The sequence below is a fragment of the Hyperolius riggenbachi genome, chromosome 10, assembly GCF_040937935.1.
Source record: "Hyperolius riggenbachi isolate aHypRig1 chromosome 10, aHypRig1.pri, whole genome shotgun sequence".
NCBI lineage: Eukaryota > Metazoa > Chordata > Amphibia > Anura > Hyperoliidae > Hyperolius > Hyperolius riggenbachi.
In genome coordinates, this window is record NC_090655.1 from 275,827,317 (window position 1) to 275,838,632 (window position 11,316).

The 11,316-nt window shown below is 46.0% G+C and overlaps 1 protein-coding gene across 1 annotated transcript in view; it reads right to left on the minus strand.

Annotated features, from left to right (window-relative positions):
• Positions 1 to 463: 463 nt before the first annotated feature.
• The window catches only part of LOC137535466 (zinc finger protein 271-like), an 11,153-nt gene continuing 300 nt past the window's right edge, over positions 464 to 11,316 (minus strand). Inside the window, exons 2-7 of the mRNA XM_068257298.1 lie at positions 9,491 to 9,622; positions 9,232 to 9,366; positions 9,023 to 9,146; positions 7,583 to 7,680; positions 7,032 to 7,470; positions 464 to 2,405 (exon numbers count right to left, since the gene is read on the minus strand). Coding sequence (XP_068113399.1) covers positions 946 to 2,405; positions 7,032 to 7,470; positions 7,583 to 7,680; positions 9,023 to 9,146; positions 9,232 to 9,366; positions 9,491 to 9,595 — 2,361 coding nt within the window. The 5' untranslated portion in view covers positions 9,596 to 9,622 and the 3' untranslated portion in view covers positions 464 to 945. The remainder of the gene's footprint in view (positions 2,406 to 7,031; positions 7,471 to 7,582; positions 7,681 to 9,022; positions 9,147 to 9,231; positions 9,367 to 9,490; positions 9,623 to 11,316) is intronic.

Below are 11,316 nucleotides of genomic sequence, written 5' to 3' on the forward strand. Positions count from 1 at the left end.
AGTACTGAATCGGGACGCCGCGTACCTGACCCCCCGAGTGCCCGGATGGGAGGCTGATCTTTGCCTGATATGTGCGCTGTGACTTGGAGGTGTAAGTGCAATTTTATATTAGCGTGAGGAGCTGGTGTATGTGCAGCATTACGCAATGGCCCTTTATTTATACTTTTATACATGTACTTGGATTACAAAGCCTGCTTTATCTGAAGAGAAGGGGGCGAGTGGAGGGTTCATGCTGAGGCAGCTTTTACATTTGCAAACACGCTAGATCCACCTGGTCTGTGAGGTGGCGACTATCTGGTGAGCCTCGTCTCTGTTGGTGGGGGGGGGGGGGGGGGGGGGGCTGTTTGTATGCACATGTGGAAGGGTGTACTCTAGAAATCCCTCATGGTGGAGCCTTTGTATTATGAGTGCAACTTTGAGGACGGAGTTACGCTGTGTGAGGTGTGATTATTTTTTCCAGGAACTTTGATGTTTGATGCTAAAATCTGGTTTATTCAGCTCCCAGCAAAAACAAATAGTGATAATTTCAGCACTCGTGTTATCAGGAGTGTTTGTTCAGTCAGATAAAAGTGTTTTGGCTTTTATTTACTCTCCAGGAGAGCCATGGCTGCATAGGACTGCAGATCCTGCCTCATTTATATAGATAAAGCACCTGGTTCATAAGCCTTACATTGGAAAATAAAAAGTGAACACAAAGCAAGTTCTAACTAGGCTCAGTACTATATGTACCCAATTTCTCTCCTCATGTCACTTCAGTTATAAACCAATGCACTGAGTAGCATGAAAAAATGCTCAGCATTCTATGTAAATATGGTAAAAAAATAAGAAGAAAAAAAACAAAACAATGCATCACAATATTTGTAGCCAATGCATTTTACATACTCAACACAAGTGTCTGATAAGCAGTGACTTATGCCAAAAACATTTCCCACACTCAGCACATGATTAGGGTTTCTCACCAGTGTGAGATCTCTCATGCCTGACAAGGTCTGATTTCTGTGCAAAACATTTCCCACACTCAGAACATGAATAGGGCTTCTCACCAGTGTGAGATCTCTCATGTATAACAAGGCGTGATTTACTCACAAAACATTTCTCACACTCAGCACATGAATAGGGCTTCTCACCAGTGTGAGATCTCTCATGACTGACAAGATATGATTTCTGAGCAAAACATTTCCCACACTCAGCACATGAATAGGGCTTCTCACCAGTGTGAGATCTCTCATGCCTGACAAGGTCTGATTTCTGTGCAAAACATTTCCCACACTCAGCACATGAATAGAGCTTCTCACCAGTGTGAGATCTCCCATGTTTGACAAGATATGATTTCTGAGCAAAACATTTCCCACACTCAGCACATGAATAGGGCTTCTCACCAGTGTGAGATCTCTCATGCACGACAAGATCTGATTTCTGTGCAAAACATTTCCCACACTCAGCACATGAATAGGGCTTCTCACCAGTGTGAGATCTCTCATGTATAACAAGGCATGATTTACTCACAAAACATTTCTCACACTCAGCACATGAATAGGGCTTCTCACCAGTGTGAGATCTCCCATGTTGGACAAGGTCTGATTTCCATGCAAAACATTTCCCACACTCAGCACATGAATAGGGCTTCTCACCAGTGTGAGATCTCTCATGTTGGACAAGTTCTGATTTCCGTGCAAAACATTTCCCACACTCAGCACATGAATAAGGCTTCTCACCAGTGTGAGATCTCCCATGTTTGACTAGGTCTGATTTCTGTACAAAACATTTCCCACACTCAGCACATGAATAGGGCTTCTCACCAGTGTGAAATTTCCCATGTTGGACAAGGTCTGATTTCCATGCAAAACATTTCCCACACTCAGTACATGAATAGGGCTTCTCACCAGTGTGAGATCTCCCATGTTTGACAAGGCCTGATTTCTGTGCAAAACATTTCCCACACTCAGCACATGAATAGGGCTTCTCACCAGTGTGTGATCTCTCATGCCTGAAAAGATGTGATTTACTCACAAAACATTTCCCACACTCAGCACATGAATAAGGCTTCTCACCAGTGTGAAATCTCTCATGATTGACAAGGTATGATTTGCTAACAAAACATTTCCCACACTCAGTACATGAATAGAGCTTCTCGCCAGTGTGAAGTCTCTCATGCCAGACAAGATTTGATTTCTCAGTAAACCAATTCCCACATGTGGAACAGGAATAAGACCCTCCAGCAGGGGGAGAGCTGTGCTGGGTATGAGGCCCCTCAGGGTTAGACAGGTGAGGGAAGTCTGGGGGAATATTTGGGGTCACCAGGATATCTGCAGGAGACTCTTGTCCAGTGACATCATCATCCGTTGTACAGTCTGTGGATACAGAGAGACGAGTCTCTGAGAGGTTCCTGATGCCGGGACTCCGCGCTGCAAATAGAGAAACATCATCACTTCCTGTTAGAGAATTCTGAGGGGAGGAACAATTATCATTAGGGATGAAAGGAAAGAGGATGGTCGGCACTGCTGTACAACTTCCTTTATTTGGCAATGTGCAGACAAGTAGGCTGTGTGTTACATCATCACCTCACAGTCCATAAGAAGAGACTAAACACGTACCGGTGCGGGGGTGGATAATGGTGGGTGCTGGTTGCTGGGAGCCTGACGGCAGTTTCACACACAAGCGCTTCTTCAGAGGGGGGCGGGGCTATGTCTGCTCTAGTTGGAGAAAGTGCGTTACTGTAATAGTAACCTGCAATCCAAGATTACAGTGTGGGGAGGTCAGGGAGAGCGAGGCCAAACAACACGGCCGCTATTCCTAATGGAATTACAAGTCCTGCTGCAGCAGCTAATTATACAAGCCACTAACATAATATCCCATGATGAATATAGGTCAGGCCATGCAGAGCAGAGAATCTGGCTGACCTCATCCTCATATACAACAAGGACTGCCTGATTAGGGGAAGGCGGGGTTAGGAAGGTTTAACAGTTATTTAAAACTTAATCTTTATTTTAATGTAAAAGAAACAGAGAGATTGGCCATTAGAGGATGGGCAACAGCGACATTCAAAGAGAACTGGGGAGGAGATTGTGTCTCAGAAGTTCAGCAGAATAGGTGCCGTATCTATTCCTGACTCTCTCCTCTCTCACTTCAATTCAACAGTTACTAATAGTTTATTGAAAAAGTCAGTAATACAAATAAACAGGAAACAGCCTGATAAAATGATGTTATGAAACAGCATAGTACAAGTACTATATTAGATTAAAGTGGTCTAACACCCAGCATTTCAACTTTGCTTTAAAAGATTGCTTACAGCTTAGAAACTATTATGCCAGATTTTTTTTAGCAGAAATTCACTGAATGGGTTAAACACGACATTTTAGTGTTGCATTTAGCTAGAAATCCTCCTCCGTGCTGAGGTTTAGATACACATGTATCTATTTACAATGTAAATAAACAAACAACTCTCTGAGAGAGCAGAGAGGGCTTCCCAGACAGGCTTTTCAGGTCTATTTGCATTCCAAACAAAGATACATTGGTAACTAAACCTCAGCACGGAGGAGGATTTCTAGCTAAATGCAAAACTAAAATGTCATGTTTAACCCATTCAGTGAATTTCTGCTTAACCACCCTGGCGTTCTGATTAAATCGCCAGGGTGGCTGCGGGAGGGTTTTTTTTAAATAAAAAAAAAACTATTTCATGCAGCCAACTGAAAGTTGGCTGCATGAAAGCCCACTAGAGGGCGCTCCGGAGGCGATCTTCCGATCGCCTCCGGCGGCAAGAGATAACACGGAAGGCCGCAATGAGCGGCCCTCCGTGTTTCGCTTCCCTTGTCGCCATGGCGACGAGCGGAGTGACGTCATGGACGTCAGCCGACGTCCTGACGTCAGCCGCCTCCGATCCAGCCCTTAGCGCTGGCCGGAACTGTTTGTTCCGGCTACGCTGGGCTCGGGCGGCTGGGGGGACCCTCTTTCGCCGCTGCACACGGCGGATCGCCGCGCTGCAGCGGCGATCAGGCAGCACACGCGGCTGGCAAAGTGCCGGCTGCGTGTGCTGCTTTTTATTTCATTAAAATCGGCCCAGCAGGGCCTGAGCGGCAGCCTCTGGCGGTGTTGGACGAGCTGAGCTCGTCCAGACCGCTCAGCAGGTTAAAAAGATATCTGGCATAATAGTTTCTAAGCTGTAAGCAATCTTTTAAAGCAAAGCTGTAATGCTGGGTGTTAGACCGTTTTAACCATTTCAGCCCACGGGTATTTTTCACCTTATGGACGAGAGGAATTTTCACCTGTCAGTGTTCTTCCTATTCATTCTCCAATTGCTTTATCACTGCTTATCACAACAAAATGATCTATACCTTGTTTTATTCTGCCACCAATTGGGCTTTCTTTGGGTGGTACATTATGCTAAGAATAATTTTATTCTAAATGCATTATGATGGGAATAATAATAATAAAAAAAAAAAAAAATAGGAAAAATGCATTATTTTTCAGTTTTCAGCCATTATAGCTTTAAAATAATTTACGCTACCATAATTAAAATCCACACATTTTATTTGGCCATTTGACCTGGCTATTGTTAATGTTAAAATTGTATCCCTAGTACAATGTATGGTGACAATATTTTATTTGGAAATAAAGGTGCATTTTTTCTGTTCTACATCCATCACTATTTTTTAGCCCAATATTGAATAATTATATGCTCTCTTGCCATAGATATTATTCTTTTTTTTTCCCCTAAAGCCAGTTGGTGTAATTTACTATTTGGCCACAAGATGTCTCCGCTGAGCAAAAATCCTATTAGCGTACTTTGTACCCTAAAAGGATACAATGTATCATTACATTGTAACTATGGGAAATGATGTAGGCTTCCATCAGAAGTTTCTGATCACAGTGGCGGCGGAGAGATTATGAATGGAAATATTGTTTCCATTCATGAATGTAACGATCGGCAGCGGAAATCAGCGGCGGGTGATACCGCGGCAGCTGCATGTAAAGAATAAACAAAAACAGTGTTTATTCTCGGCGGACATGCTCGGATTGGCACGCCCCCTGCAGTCAATCCCCTCTGCTAGCAGCAGCAGCACAATCGCCTGCAGACCACCCAACCTGCAGGGACGTGACTAGCGCCTCCCTGTGGCTCTAGCAGCTGCCGCTGCGGACATAAAGCTCACGTCCGCGTGGCTGAAATGGTTAATGGGGATAAAAAGAAAAGGTTGATCAGAAAGGATCCCGAAGAGAAAACAGAGGACAAACAAAGGGAGACAACTTAATACCGGCAATAAGGATAAACCACTTGTATGTATGCTCCTAATGTAGTACAAACAGTTACTAATTACATGCTATAAAACACAATGGTGTTGATTCACTAACTATAGCGCTGCCAAACAGCGAGACTAAACTACTGTTACAAGCACACTGAATATTTCCTCTGTGCACGCTACACGCACTAGTGGCAGAATAGCGCGTTACTTAGCAACGGACACTGCCTTGATTTGCCGCGCAGTAGTGATGTATTGCTCCCGCGATACTTCACTATAGCGGCCGTTCTCCTTGAATGTTGCTGTTGCCAATCCTCTAATGGCCAATCTCCCTGCTTCTTTTACATTAAAATAAAGGTTACTTTTTAAATAACTGATAAACCTTCCCATCCCCAGCTTCCCCTAATAGCTAACAGCACTATAGCCACAACTCATTAAGATCATTCTGGTGATAATAAGGCAAGTGGAAACATCATCACACATCAATCTGTATCGAGTTAATTCACTAAAGAAGCTTGTCTTATTAACATGTAGTGATAAGCTTTCACAGTGAGAGTGCTGTCTTATCACTCCATTCCTGAAGATTTCACCTTTGTAGTTATTCTCACATGCAGTAGGTAGGGAGGGGAGGAGAACACACAAGGAGGATGCAGCTCCACCCTCTGCTGCCAGGACGATTTCAGCAAGCCTGGGTAGGACATCAAGGGAGGTACAGAAAGTGTGTGTGTGTGTGTGTGTGTGTGTGTGTGTGTGTGTGTGTGTGTGTGTGTGTGTGTGTGTGTGTGTGTGTGTGTGTGTGTGTGTGTGTGTGTGTGTGTGTGTGTGTGTGTGTGTGTGTGTGTGTGTGTGTGTGTGTGTGTGTGTGTGTGTGTGTGTGTGTGTGTGTGTATATGCTTGCTGTCTCTCTCTCCCTCCCTCTCTGTGTTATGCTGAGCATGTTTACTCAGCTTCTTTGGTCACCCATGGCGAGGCCTATTCTGAGTGGAACCTGCCCTATTAAACCTCTGTATGGTCTTGGCCACCGTGCTGCAGCTCAGTGTCAGGGTGTTGGCAATCTTCTTATAGCCTAGGCCAACTTTATGTGGAGCAACAATTATTTTTTTTAAGTTCCTCAGAGAGTTCTCTGCCCTGAGGAGCCATGCTGAACTTCCAGTGACCAGTATGAGGGAGTGTGAGAGCTCAGGGCTGTGGAGTCGGTACAAAAATCCACCGACTCCGACTCCTCAGTTTAGGATTCCACCGACTCCGACTCCTCGACTCCGACTTCTCTAATTTGCGTATTAAAATCTTGTTGATTGAAAGTATGTAACATGAAATTCGTCTCTTAACTGCCAACGCATAGGAATTTTAAAAGACAACTGAAGTGCCCCTGCTGAATATAAGAGCTGAAGTGAGTTTTATACTCGCTTCAGTCTCTCTTTAAAAGGCCATTTATTGATAAGATATGAAAATATCAACAATGAGAAAACTTAGGAAAAAGGTGAATTGGATTGGGCCCTGAAATGTCTAATAGAGTAGAATTTTGAAATTTTTTCACTTAGGGGTTTCCTCACTTTTGTTGCCAGCAGTTTAGACATTAATGGCTGTGTGTTGAGTTATGTTGGTGGGACAGCAAATTTACACCATTATACAAGCTGTACACTGACTGCTTTACATTGTATCAAAGGGGTAGATTCATGAAACTGTGGTAATATTACCACACATACTGAGAGGAAGATGATCTATACTGTGCCCAGCAGGGACATATCTGTTAGTCAGTGTAATAAGGCTATTAAATATCTAATGTTTATCACTCACCAATTCTCATCTCTGCAATAATGTCTTCCTCCTTAGATGCTCTCATCACGTCCCCCTCCTCCATAGGCTGCTGATCACTCCTCACATACGTCTCTTCTTCCTCTTTACATGTCTCCATCATGTCACCCTCCTCCATAGACTGCTGGTCACTCCTCACATACGTCTCTTCTTCTTCCTCTTTACTTGTCCTCATCATGTCACCCTCCTCCATAGACTGCTGATCACTCCTCACATACGTCTCTTCTTCTTCCTCTTTCTTTATCCTCATCATGTCACTCTCCTCCATAGACTGCTGATCACTCCTCACATATGCCTCTTCTTCTTCCTCTTTACTTATCCCCATCATCTTCCCCTCCTCCACAGACTGCTGATCACTCCTCACATACGTCTCATCTTCTTCCTCTTTAACCACAGCACTTACATGTATCAGTTCTCCACCCTAATCACACAAAAGAAGAAGCACTTTATAATTTGAAGACAGGTAACAGCAGAGACCACAGGAAACAATGTCACATAGTTTGGGGTCTCTAATGACACCCAGTTCCACCTACCTGATAATGGTGGGGGGTGGGGGGATCTTCCTGTAGACAACCCCAGGAATAAAGAGGACCTGTACATCTCTCTGATGGGTTTCTGTTACTGGATCGATCTATAGGAAACACACACACTGACTGAATACTATGGGCTCAATTAACTAAGTGTTACCACATTGAAAAGTAAATATTACGGAGTAGTGAGGTAAATTACCGGCTTGTGCGGTGAATACCTAAAAAAAACATCAATTCACTAAGATTAGAGCATTCGGTAAAACAAATAAAACGTTGGGTGTTTTTAAGATCTCGCTGGACCTGTCAATAACTAGAAATCAGCATGTAGTAAAATTGACAGATTAGGGAGAAATCCAATAGGAAGGGCCACCTGGTCCTGCTACTCACCTCATTTGATCAGATGCACTTCTGGGTGGGACATCAGAAAGATAAACAAAATACAATAGCAGGAGACGTTTAAAGAGGCTTTCCTGTATCCCTTTAGACATGCAGATCTATATACTTGTACACAGAAGAGGCCCTTTAGTCTTTAGTGGCATGCATACACATCTAAAGGGATGCAGGAAGTCCTTTACTCTCTAGTAAGCTGTCACACAGGAATGGGTTATGCAGACACTTGTAGGAGAGAACCTCAGCTAGCTGCAGAGACCTCCTCCACAGCTGTGAGACTTCTACATTACCGAGCAGGTCTTAGGTAATTTACTGAACAATGTCGCTTCTGTTCACTATTACCGCATGTGTGAAAATCTTTGTGCACTTGGAAAACAAAGTCTACAATACAGAATGTGTGATTTCCCCAACCTCTTTTTTTTACAGCCCTTAGTGAATTAACCTGCTGAGCGGTCTGGACGAGCTCAGCTCGTCCAACACCGCCAGAGGCTGCCGCTCAGGCCCTGCTGGGCCGATTTCCACCAAATAAAAAGCAGCACACGCAGCCGGCACTTTGCCAGCCGCGTGTGCTGCCTGATCGCCGCTGCAGCGCGGCGATCCGCCGCGTGCAGCGGCGAAAGAGGGTCCCCCCAGCCGCCCGAGCCCAGCGTAGCCGGAACAAACAGTTCCGGCCAGCGCTAAGGGCTGGATCGGAGGCGGCTGACGTCAGGACGTCGGCTGACGTCACTCCGCTCGTCGCCATGGCGACGAGGGAAGCGAAACACGGAGGGCCGCTCATTGCGGCCTTCCGTGTTATTCCTTGCCGCCGGAGGCGATCGGAAGATCGCCTCCGGAGCGCCCTCTAGTGGGCTTTCATGCAGCCAACTTTCAGTTGGCTGCATGAAATAGTTTTTTTTTTATTTAAAAAAAACCCTCCCGCAGCCACCCTGGCGATTTAATCAGAACGCCAGGGTGGTTAAGGTCATTGTCTGTTTGTGTTTATCAGATGAGGGGATCTAGGAGGACCCCAAGCACTGCTTTCTCCAGTACAAAAAAATAAGAATCTCCTCTTACCCGGTGATGTGAGGGGCGGCTGATTCTCCATCATGGCGTCCTTGTAGAGGTCCTGGTGTCCTTCTATATACTGCCACTCCTCCATGGAGAAATAGATGGTGACATCCTGACATCTCATAGGAACCTGACACACACAATAATACAGTCACCACCCAGACACACCCCTTGCTGTTACTGGATAATATCCCATAATTGCCAGCACTGCTCACCTCTCCTGTCAGCAGCTCCATCATCTTCCTGGTGATTTCCAGAATCTTATGCTTATTATGTCCCTCAGATATCAGGGAGTGAGGTGGGGGCACCATGATGGTCACATGATCACCAGACTTCACTGGAGGAAAACTCTGTATGGAAAGAGCAGCATTAATGTCACATAATCTCCCAGAATCCTCCTTACCTCTCTGGTCAGGTGTGCTTTATTAATAGAGATAAGAGTGATGTCATGCTACCTCCCAGAATACTCCTCACCTCTCCAGTCAGCAGATAGATGATCTCCAGGGTGAGGTTGAATATCCTCTCGGTCATGTGACTCTGGTCCTCATCCATACTCAGTGATTTGTTCATGTGATCCATACAGGATGCTGCTGCTGCTGCTGCTGCCTTTAGTTAAATAATAAGGGAAGGATAATCTAGGTTATACAGCTGTCAGTGGTGAAACTACCGATACAGTATCCCCCCTCCCCCCAGCACTCCCCATTGCTGTCACTTGTGGGTGGTGGGGCCATGCAGAGTATTGCAGGAAAGCATAATAAGCTGGTTTATAGCTACCTGTGCACTATACTCACAGTGTGCTGCAGTCCTGTCCTCCCTCTGCCTTCTCTCCAGCTGGCCTTCTCTCCTCACATCCCCCTCCCACTGTTACCATTCCTGTGATGTTACAGCAGTGCTGGTAGTGGTAGATGGATGAGGATATGAGGAGAGGCAGAGACTGAGGCTAATGGGAGCAGAGGACTGGAGCACACTGTGACAGATAGCTATAAACCAATGTAATCCTTCCTTTTACTACTCTGCATGGAGGTGGGGGAAGGGAGCAATACTGCAGTGTGGGCATGGCTATACTGGGGGATAAATGGCATTACTGGGGTGGGGACATTACATACTGGAGGATAATGGCAATGCTAGGGGACACAGGGAGCACATGACTAAACTGGGAAAAAAATGGAATTACTGGGGTGGGGGACATTATATACTGGAGGATAATGGCAATGCTGGGGGACACAGGGGGGACATGGCTATACTGGGAAAGAAATGGCATTACTGGGGTAGGGGACATTACATACTGGAGGCTAATGGCAATGCTGGGGACACAGGGGGAAATGGCTATACTGGGAAAGAAATGTCATTACTGGGGTGGGGGACATTAGATACTGGAGGATAATGGCAATGCTGGGGGACACAGGAGGACATGGCTATACTGGAGGAGAAATGGCATTACTGGGGTAGGGGGACATTACATACTGGAGGATAATGGCAATGCTGGGGGACACCGGAGGACATGGCTATACTGGGGGAGAAATGGCATTACTGGGGTGGGGGACATCACATACTGGAAATGCGCATGAAATGCAGCAAATGGTAAATGAGGCAAAAAAGTTACACCCCACACGTTAAAATTCAGTAAATGTTACCACCCACACATGGAGTACTGCACATTGACTGGAGGGAAGGAGGGTGACACTGACTGGAAGGGGAGGAGGGAGACTGGAAGGGGAGAGGAGGGGACAATGCTGGAGGGGGGAGGGGTCACGACACTGGAGAGAAGAGGAAGACACATACACATTGCAGGACAGTGCTGGGGTAGGGAAGGACACACACACTGTGGTGGGGAGAGGGGGTACACATTGCGGGACAGGGCTGGGGGAGAGAGGGACACACACATGGGGAAGGGGGCACCGAGGGACAGTGCTGGTGTCACGGCCTGCTGTGAAGCTTCTGTGCTACTCTTACCAGCCAGTGGATGCCGTACACATCAGTAAGGGCTCTCCTGTATGGATTGGCTATTCAAAATTCCTGCCTCCCTCCTGCAGTTAGGCTGGGTGGGGTTGGCCGCACCGATTGGAGGGAGGGCAGCGCTGATGCGATGGGCAGCCGCGCCGACTGGACAGAGAGCAGGGCTGATGGGGAAGCATGCTGGGGAGGTGAGGTTGATGCCAGGTGGCCACGCCTACTTTCCACAGCACAGTCAAACACACACAGTTTTAGTATAGAAATGGTTAATTTGCATATATTTAGTAGTGTAGCACTGGGAGACGTCTCAAGCTCACTCCAACCTGAATTATCGCAAATTCTTTATG